Below are 10,404 nucleotides of genomic sequence, written 5' to 3'. Positions count from 1 at the left end.
AGTGATATCACCACACCATGCCGTGCGTGCGTGAGCCTTCTTCACCTCCATGGCACATGTGCACATACCACCAAGGTCGAGGAAGAGTAGCGTCACGTGTACACATCTTACGTACAGAATACAGATACACGTACGTTCTATTTCTGACGACGTGCCACCTTCACTGCACTTTTGCTGCTGCTGCTTCTTCTTCTTCTTCTTCTTCTTCTTCTTTTCCTGCAATTAAAATGTCAGTAATAGGCGCCTAGGAATCAGTGGCCATGTCCATCCATCGACAACAAAGGAATTACCATTCGCACTGGAATCAAATATGTGCCTGCTCTGGTCCCCTCACATAAGAGAGGGACTGATGAAGAGGCACCCTTTCCTCCATTAAAGGGAATGCCACTTCTTGCTAATTTTAGTGCAGGAGAAGATGGACATAAAAGGGACACTTGCTATGTTATCCTGAGGGGACCATTTAGAGTGGTGTATGCAGGTACTCTTCTTCCTGAGAGATGAGGGAGTGGAAGACTAGAGAAGCATTTGGATCATAGAGGATGTAGTCTTTGGGGTTGGGGTTGATTTCCTAACAGTAGTCTGGTGGATATATATTAGATCCTCTTGAAACAGCATTCAATCATTTTTCTTTACACCTAAGACATTTGTTTGATGATGTTGTTGTGTTCATTCAATAAATAAATAAATATATATATATACTAAAATATTAAAAGTGAATCTCATCCTCAGCCACTATCATTTGGGTCAAAAAAAAAGAAGAAAAAAAAAAACAGAGCTTTCATCTTTCTTGGTCAAAGATTGCAGCTGGTATTACTTTAATCAGCAAATCTTCTGTAGGTTTGCCAATGTAGGCATTATCATGAGAAGCCTTTTTTTTCCTTATGTGCTACTAATCCTGTGCTCTCAGTCAAAAAAGTTGCCAAAAGTTCTTGGTTTCAGGAGAATAGGCATGGGGTGCATGAATTGTGCATCTTTCCAACATCAGGAGACCTCCAGATGTTGCTGATACCCATGGAGAAAATTAATATTCATCATGGTGCTTTTTTTTGTTTTCAGATGTCTTCTGACAGCCTTTTGCAACATTTTTTTTGTTCTTTTTTTTTTGTAGGTTTTGTGATGAAACTTTGATAGCTTTAGTTTTAGATTATCACAAAATATTCCCAGATTTTTAGAGAGCTTTAGTTTTAGATTATTGATTCCAAGAGAAAAGAGAAAGAAAAGGATTCACTTTTATAGCAAACATTTGCAGAATTATCAGCTTCAGAGCAAAATGGTTCATTATATTGTAAACCAGCTGCCAGATGATCCCAACAACATCCTTAAGCAACAGCTGTCCACAGGTATCAAAAAGAGACTTTTTCTCTGATTTGGTGATAAGCTATATTTGAGTTGAAGACTTAAAGGGTAAACAAAGCATTGAAAATAGTACATCATCTCTTCTTCTCACACCATTTCTTCTCAAGGAAGAAAGCCAATGCAAGCTTCAAACATCTACTTACCAACTCTTATGGGAACTGCAGCAGCTTTGCTACATGCATGTTCAGCCTTTAATTTGCAAGTGACTGATAGGACCACAAGTTTGTGGAGTTGAGAGGCCAATGCATTGACAAAATGACACAAGAAAGCTCTTGTAGAAAGGATACAAGCTTAGGGACTGTAAATGTCAAGGGTATCTTCCAGAAAATAGCAACCAATTAATGGCAAATGAGTGAGGATGTCAAGGGATTTATGGTTAGGTGGGGACTAGAAATGAAGTGAACTTGACCATCATTTTTTGAAGTGTTAAATATGACTTATTTAAGTCTTCCTATTCCTTGCTTTCCTTTTGACATTTTTGAAGTATTTTAGACTTGTGGGAAGCATTGTGGACACACATAGCTCAATATCTTTCACAGTTCACACAACAAGAATGAGTCCACCAACAGTTTATGTACCACTGGTTCGTCAGTTTATGTAAACCAAAGGGATAGAACATTAAATCTTACACAAGAGAAATGAGAATCTCCACACCTTCTAGTTGAGCCATCACATCAGATGGTCAAATCTGGATCTAGGAAATGTAGCATTGTCTTCTGCCTACTTATGGATGACAAATTGTCATGACAGCTACTGAATGGAAAACTCAGTGAGCAATAAGTTTGGCATGAAAGAAATGGAAAACTCAAATCTGAATACCCAATATCCACCAAATGTGATGTCAAAGTATATTAGATAAACAAAAGGTTACAATGTTTGCTCCAACTTGCTAACTACTTGATTTACTCTTATAAAGAGAAGGGATTTTTTTAGTGGACAACTTGAATAACAATTTGTGCTAACATTATAGCAGACAATTTTTCAGTGGAGAAGGATGTTAGATCTATGGCTTCTCTGTTTGACTGCTTTTATCTTATCAGGGTGTTTGGTTTTATCCAGAACCATTTAAATACTTGGCTGGTGTTTGAGCTTCCAAGAAGAGTCAACTCAGCTGTGACCTTATAAAATAACATAGCAAGGAATTTTTTATTTTTTCCTTCAAAAGAAGAGAAAGAAATTGTAAATTGACAACATCAACCAACAGGGAGAATGCATTCCCTTGCATGAACTCAAAATAAATTCTCACATTCTCTGCTGGTTGATTGAAGATCTACCAGTAAAATTTGATTCAAGGGAATGAAGAAAAGCATGGATAATCAATCAAATAGGCCACTTGAATGAAACTTCCCACCTACCAAAATGAATGAAAACATCTTTTGGAGAGTGGCCCCAACCATGTCCTTGCACAATAAGTACTGGATGTGGTAAGTCTGGTCAGGCATGTGCTGGAAGCAAAGCATGATATGAACATTTCTTTTTTCAGGGGAAAATGATATGACCATTCCTCTTGGAAAGTTGGAGGAAAGGAACTTGTGTCTAAAGAGGACCATGAACACTCACTTGGTCACAAGGCCAATGATGCTCGTATCTTACCATGGTTCCTTTTTGGCTGCTTCAGCACTCTGAAGGAATCACAGGTTTGGTTAAACTGGAAGAATACCAAGAGTAGAGTCCCCAGTTCACTCTGGCTGATATACTTCAGCCTGACAGTAGCACTAATTCAATGACAATCACACTGTTTGCATTCACAATTTTCCTATGATCTTGAAGAAAGGATGATGGCCATCAGATGTACAAGAAAACAATAGCAGATGATGGGGACCATTAATTTTATGCTAAGAGAGGAGATTGGAATAACTTTAAGTAGTAGTGTTATGATCATAACTGATATTTGGACCACTATATCAGAATCCTGTCCCCACTTGAGCTGATGCATGGTTGATTTGGCTTTACCTTTTCTATCCAATTTCTGAACCTAAATTGACTAGAATCATATGTGCCAAAGTGCAGAACTATTTAGTTGTTGCTATATTGTGACCATCAGCTTTCACATTGTAGAAAGGACAATGCAAATTAAGAATCTAATGGGGGACACATTCTATCATTGGATAACATATAAATATGTTATGGTGAGATGAGCACAATTTTGATGTGTGATCGATTGGCATAACAATGATTTGATTAATGGAAAGCCGGACAAATTGGTGACTGCTCTAAAGTCACCTAGCACATGCGGAGTCCATGATTAGGCATTACCATGCATGGCAAATCATGATTAGATGAATAAAGCTAAGCTGATAAGGACAGTGATGATAGTTAATGAATAAATGTCTGTCCCAACCTTTGAGTATGAAAAATTCAGGCCATAAAAGCAATCTCAATCCCAAGTTTGACTCCCTTTCTTCCATGAGGGAACAGGTAATGCTTCCTCTTTTTCTACCTGATCACATTGAAGGAGACAGAGAGTCTTATGTGATCCACAGAGGAGCTTGTTTATTTGTGCTTCCTCTCTTCTCTCTCTCTTTCTCTTTGATTTGTGCAGACTGTCATGAAAAAATTGTCATATAATACTTCTTTTTTTTGCCCTCATTATGTTATGTTTCTGGGTAGCATGGTCAGTTCTGATCCTTCATAGCTGGAGCGAAGGACCTATCGATTGATTAAACAAGACAAGGAACTTTAGAATGTAAAAAAAACTAAATATGAAAGTTGATATATTAACTCACAGGAAATGTATCATTCTTTGATATTGATGATGTGATGGTCTCATGAAATACTGAAATAGTGTTAACCTTAAATCTTCATGCTGTTCTGTGCGTAATTCTCTTTGCCTCTCTGCTATCTTCATCCTTATTCAACAACTGAACTATCAGTTCTCTTGCAGATTCCCAGACCTGCAAATACTGTGAGCAACACAAATTTAATCTCAGAAGAGACAGAGAACTCAATATATGAATTAGGAATGCAATTAGTTAACACCAGTACTCTATATTTTGGACTCTGAGGAGATTCTGCCAATATTATGTACATAGAGAGAGTAACATGAAAATGATGTGAAAGAAGGGCTCATGGAGCCCATCTTGTTCCCATTCTGTCTGTCCTTTCTCTTTCCTTGTTACTTAATTGCAAGGATATTTTATCTTAGCTTTCATTCCCAAATCCATACTAGGCCAAAAGGGATTCCTCAATCCATAAAGACACCCTTGCATTGGTTGTGGCCTGGAATTTGGATTTTACTTTCTAAAGGTAGAAGGCACCACCAGGACATGTAACCATGAATTGTTTGGACCTGTACCTTGACAAAGAAACTTGCTGTTCAGTGACTTGAAAGGCCAATGCTTCAACTTTGTTGAAATTTAGTCTAAAACATCAAACAGCATGGACTGGTTTCATGGCAAGCACAAGTTGAACTGTCTGTGGTCCAATAGTGTTCTTGATTCCACCTTTGAGTAGATGTCTACATTATCTGCAGTCACCAAGCTGGTCCAATTTGAATGATTGGACTCATGTACAGGTTTCTTCAGTTCAACAAGCAGTCTGCAATCCTTTTCTATTGAGAAGTATTATTTATGATACAAGTCAACTTATAAAGTATTGACATCATGATATAATTTCTCTTTTGTAACTACGGCAATAGATTAGTCATGGAAATAATCTTCGATTACAGGATATGATTACATGTATTAGGTCTCCATGGATGATGCAGTGAAATTCAAGAATACCCATCTGTTGTCATTCTTATGATAAGGAGGTGGAGACAGCTCTCTCATGCCCTCTTAACCATTCAAACGATCAACTTGATGTATGTTCTCTTATATGAAACCAAACGTCATGGATCAACATATAGAAAACAGAATTATGGTCTCTGACTGTAAAATTGTACATCTAAACAAGTTTGCATGCTTCATTTCAATATCGATTAGTTTCTGATTGTGTAAACTAACGCAATAAAAAGAAAGGAACAAAGGCTAGTCAATCTGCTGACTATGATCAACTGCATGATTCCTATGAGGTAAATACTCTTGAGGGTAGAAGTGATCAACCTGGAATTCCAGGAGTACTTTTATTGAGCTAATCATCAACTGATCGAAGACATAATAAGTACATTTAGCTTGTCCATCATCTATTAGCTAAGAAGCACATAAAAGAATGAAAGAAGAATAGGCAAAACTGGACAGGATGTTTCAGTCGAAATATTCCCATTGTGTTGTCGTAGTTGGAGGATCGAAAGTCTCCCACTTTGTAGTGACGACTACAGGCTTCAATCTGCCGTTCCTGATCTTGAGGAGATCCAGAGTCTCAACACATTTTTGCACCCTCTTTGCCTGCAGAATAAAAGAAGAAAAAGGCCTCTCACTCATCAGTATTAGACTGTTATCCAGCTTTGTTGTAGAAAAGGGAAGGAAATAGTGGTATAGAAATTAGATCATGTGAAGATAAAAAGCCATCACCAGCTATTTCTTTCTTATCACAGAAATGTTGGCTCTTTCATCATGCAAAATAACCTCACCTTATGGACTTTGGAAGGGTCTTTGACTTCATGACCTTGATTGAGGTCTGAATTAGATTGCTGATTGTGTGCTTAAACAAAAAAACAAAAACAGACGTCTTATCTAGTCATGGATATCACTGCTTTCACTGTAGAAATTCAGTGCCCTGGTAAAGCAATTCTGCTTTCCATGTTGCCATCCATTCTACTTTAAATATTCCCCAATCGAGATGTTGCAGGTAAATTAGTTTCAGTTCTTGCACCAATGCATGCACAAAGTGTACTTCAAACCTCTTCCTCGTTGATTATCCTTTAAGTCTGTGGTCTTTTGGCAGTCGATAAAGGTTATCAGTCTATAGGTACTATGTAATGAAGGTAAACTGGCAAAGCCCATCAGGGAAAAGGCAGCACTAATAAATTAAGCTCTATGAATCACTAATCTGAGCACTAATAAATTAGCACATCATGGAAATTGCTCTGTGAACTAATGAAAACCAAGACGTATGGCAGATGTATGGCTTAACGAGACAGAAGATAATTTTGGGAAGCAAAAATGCTAGAGCAAACCTGTAAATTTTTCTGGGAAGAAGCGTCTCCCTCTGTGTGGATGCTATCTAGTTTGACTGCTTGTCTCATGAGCAGCTCTATTAATGTGGTGATCTGTACTTCCGCCACCTTATTCCTTTCAGTAATGGACTTCTCAATGGTAGTAACCTGGAAACAATAGATATTAATCCACAAGATAAGCATACAAGTCATGCAGCAGTAATCATGAATGTATCCCTGATTAACAAAATATCTAATAATCTATCCATCACATGAGCAACAGGTTGATGGTCGTCGACACAGTCCCAAACTTCCTGCTCTCCAAAGACAAGAGTGGATTGCATTTATCAGACCTCTGTTACAAACTTATTTTGACATCCAGGTTATGTTCATCAATATCTTTGTCCAGACAACAAATCTAAGCTATCCTTTATCGTTTTCTATCTGCAAAGAAAAGCTGTCTTGTCTAACTATCCAGCACTTCATCTCAATTTTTAGTGCAATTACTACGTCAACCACAGTAAGGTGTGTTTCCATTGATCAATAAATTGGCTTGTTAATCATCATAGCATACGCATACTGAACATTTGTTTGAGTAAATGTCGAATAATGCAAGTGGTGAGGGCGCCTCACCTGATCGGCCAACTTGTCCACCTCCATGGACTCGGCAGAGATGGCACGTTGAGCGCTTTGGATCCTCGCGTTCTTCCGCATCTCCACGTATCGCCTCTCCAAGCTCGTCGGATCCTCCGTCAGTACCACCTTCGATCGGTTCTTTACGCCACAGACGTCGAGGAACTCGCCGTCCCCCCTCTCCTTCCCCTTGTAGAACAGCCTCTGCTCCGCCGGCTGCAGCCCCGTCTCCGCCGTCAGAATCTTCTTCAACTCCCCTGTGGAGTGTGGACACATCGTTAACGTGAGGCAATCCCACCACCTGCCGGCGACGAGACCCGGAATTTTCCCAGCCTAAAAACCAAGTTAACTCAATGATTCGGTGGACCTACTGGCCGTTGGATGAAAAAGGATATGAATCGGACGGTCAAGATGATCAGGTGACCATAGGATGAATCTACTTAATGTCGATCAACTGCAGCTGCCCTATGGCCCGTTGTCCATGTTGTGTGCCACCTAATCCTCTTTAAATTTACGGGGTTGCCATCATACAAATCATAGTAATTTTGACCACCAAAATACTCGTTCATACAATTTCCTATTTCACGTCTTTTTTCCTCTATTAACGATAATTTTAAGAAAAGGGAAAATACAAGTGGAAGTTTTTATTTCCAGTAAATTTCTCATTTTAATGCAACAAGAACCGAATTATAGATGGATTTTAAGAATATACTCGAAAATATTTGGTAATTATATTATAGAAAGCAGAAACAAAATTTTCTTTACTTATAGGGAAACAGAGAAGTGGAGGAGAGGAAGTCGAATCCGGCGGAGGTAGCAGTGGCGGCGAGACTTACGGAAGGTGGCAAGGGAACAGACCGAGACCTCGAACCTGGCAGCGCCGTACGAGATCCGGAGGCGCATCTCCGGCGGCGGCGCCCCTGGATCCCACCCGCGCCTCTGGACCAGCATCCCGCCGGGCCTCATCTCCCATTCTCCGCCCACCTCCCTAGCCCCCGCCGCCGCCTCCTCCGCCGACCCGCGGCTCGATCCGTCGTCGGACCCTGACCGCCGCATCCGCATCATCTCTGTGGCCCCCCGATCTCGACGGATCTCAGCCGTCTCCCTCCTCCTCCTCCTCCTCCCACCGCCGCCCCTACGCCTCCTCTTTTTTAGTCTTCTCTCCGCCACCGACAGTCACCGGAGTGCCTCATTATATACTGGTGGGAAGTCTTGAGAAAGCGCGGGATCTGGTGGCCTCGGAAGCGGAAAAGAGATCAATTGGATGGGGACACGTGTCGGCCTCTTTACGTCCAATAGTGGACAGCTCAGCGTGGGCTACCGACAGCCAGCTTCGCCCTGTGGGCGCGCGAATGATGCCCTTCGCAGGCCCACTCGCTTGACCACCGCGCGTCACGATATTATTGGGTGCTTTTGTCCCGGGTCCCACGGATGCTTGTCGCTAGCGACGCCCACAGTAGACGGGTACGCGATCGAGTAGGTTCTTCCCACAGTGACGTCACCTAAAGGCGAGCAACTGGGCCTCGGGTCGGTAGCGAAAATAGCCCCCACGTTTGCGAGATGGACCTGCAGTCGCGTGATCGCGATCGGGCGGCCCGCGCTGCTTGGGAACAGCCGAGAACGTGGTCTCAGCTGGCAACGGGTCCCACCAGAACTGAACTCTCGCCTTGGTTGTTTTGCTGGGGTTGACCGGTCGTTGACCCCCCATAGCTACTTCGTGTGGTCCACGGCGCACTGTATCCCTCTTTTCTTCTCGAGACACGTGTAGTTTCTTTTGTCGTAGTCCGAGAGGATTGTTGAGACAAATCCACTCCTCGTACTCGTCCATCATACTCAATCGTCTACCCACATAGTGATGGGATAAAAATCAGGGTCCCACCTCCCTGCGCGCGGTACTCGTTCTCGGATGCGTTAATTGGTGAATCCTGGCCGTCGATGGGCCCCAGTACACGTGAGTGGGTGGAGATGGGGAGGAGGGCAGTGGGTGGCGTGACCACAAGATCACGTGGCTGGTGTTCGCGAAGTGGGTGACAAGACAAGGGCGGTGGTGGGATCCTCCGCCGAGCTGGCCGTTGCTAATCTAATTGCACACAAGGTGTTTGATTGGCTACCAAAGCCTTCCATCATCATCAATCCAGGCACTGGCTTCCTCATCCGACTAACGTATAACGACACTTTGCAGGACCGTCATGTGGCCTTTTGTGGTCACACCGACGATGGGTCCGCAATGCCAAGTGAGGAAGGTCGAAGTCCGGGTCGTCGGAGACAGGTGGGCCTCCGCCTTGTTGTCCGACCTACGTTTCATCGCCGTTCTAAACTACTTCATCCTCGACATCAAGCTGCAAATGATTGTTGAACCTGATAACATGTAACTCTACAATAACAATCATAATTACCGTAGCATATAATTAGATGGGTTACAGGATCAGCATGCCACACTGCTTTAGGAGGATGTCCTCAGCCTCAGCATCTCTGCAAGTGAAGCCATTAGCTAGCTGGCCAAAAACACCAGGTTGTAAGGGATTGAGGATAGTATTTGTAGGGGACCTGATGGGGGCTTATGAGTTTGCTGCTGGTTTTGATTTCTGCTACAGGTTTCACTCAAAGTTGGCATGGCTAGTTGCAGAATTAGATACAAGATCTTCTTTTGAATCATATATCCAAATTGAAATGGAGAAAATGGCAACCTCCCTAAGATCTCATGGGAAGAAACAACAAATGAAACCATGCCCAGCTCTCATCACCTTATCCTTTTGGAAAACTGACTTGATGTCACGCTGTGCTCACTGTCATGAAGCAGTTTGGAAAACCCAGCTCTCATCAGTCTTACAGACTCTCTGTAAATGCCTTCCATGGAGCCTCTCGACTCCACCCGCACTCTGCGGAGTCCTGTGAGCCAGAACAACAATGAAGGCAGCACTTGCAGGCTTCCTCCTAACCCTCGCTGTCGCCCACCTAATGGTTTCACCTAGGCACGCACTGACGTGCACTGAAGTCGACAAGTGCTTGACTCCATGAATCGCATACCTCACCAGGCCAACAGCCGGCGCCGACGCCGGCCTGCCGAGCCGGAGTTAACAGGCTCAGGACGTTGGGCACCACCACCGCCGACCACCAGTTCGCCAGCACCTGCGTCAAGCAGGCCGCGGCGCACTTCCCCGACCTCAACGACGACGCCGTCAGCGGCCTCACGAGACGGTGAGGCACGCCGCTACCCTTCCCCATCAACTCAGAGTTTTGACTGTTGCAAGTAGGCCCTCTTCGTGTTCTTTAAGAACCATAGTGTTTGTTTCCACTGGTGATGTTGTCTGATTACTTTGTTGTTGTTTCTAATTCATGCAGGATCCCTAACTGGCTAGGTTGAACTCTGCATCGAAGTA

General features: G+C 42.8%; 1 protein-coding gene across 1 annotated transcript; it reads right to left on the bottom strand.

The window, feature by feature from the left end:
• Positions 1–5,391: 5,391 nt before the first annotated feature.
• LOC135633074 (BAG family molecular chaperone regulator 1-like) lies at positions 5,392–8,177 on the bottom strand. The gene is made up of 4 exons (XM_065142140.1): positions 7,861–8,177; positions 7,025–7,281; positions 6,413–6,559; positions 5,392–5,681 (listed from the first exon to the last, which is right to left on the bottom strand). Exons 1-4 carry the CDS (start codon positions 8,087–8,089, stop codon positions 5,541–5,543), a joined length of 774 nt encoding a protein of 257 aa, XP_064998212.1. The 5' UTR covers positions 8,090–8,177; the 3' UTR covers positions 5,392–5,540.
• Positions 8,178–10,404: the final 2,227 nt, after the last annotated feature.

The sequence above is a fragment of the Musa acuminata genome, chromosome BXJ3-3 (genome assembly GCF_036884655.1).
Source record: "Musa acuminata AAA Group cultivar baxijiao chromosome BXJ3-3, Cavendish_Baxijiao_AAA, whole genome shotgun sequence".
NCBI lineage: Eukaryota > Viridiplantae > Streptophyta > Magnoliopsida > Zingiberales > Musaceae > Musa > Musa acuminata.
The sequence above is the reverse complement of the archived record's forward strand: the minus strand, read 5'-3'. Positions and strand labels throughout refer to the sequence as shown.

Excerpts from the sequence above, each read along its gene's own strand:
- LOC135633074 (XM_065142140.1), bottom strand. The coding sequence starts at position 8,089 with ATGATGCGGATGCGGCGGTCAGGGTCCGACGACGGATCGAGCCGCGGG. Across the intron at positions 7,282-7,860 it reads CTGTTCCCTTGCCACCTTCC|GGGAGTTGAAGAAGATTCTG; the intron begins GTAAGTCTCGCC and ends CACACTCCACAG. Across the intron at positions 5,682-6,412 it reads CTTCCCAGAAAAATTTACAG|GCAAAGAGGGTGCAAAAATG; the intron begins GTTTGCTCTAGC and ends TTTATTCTGCAG.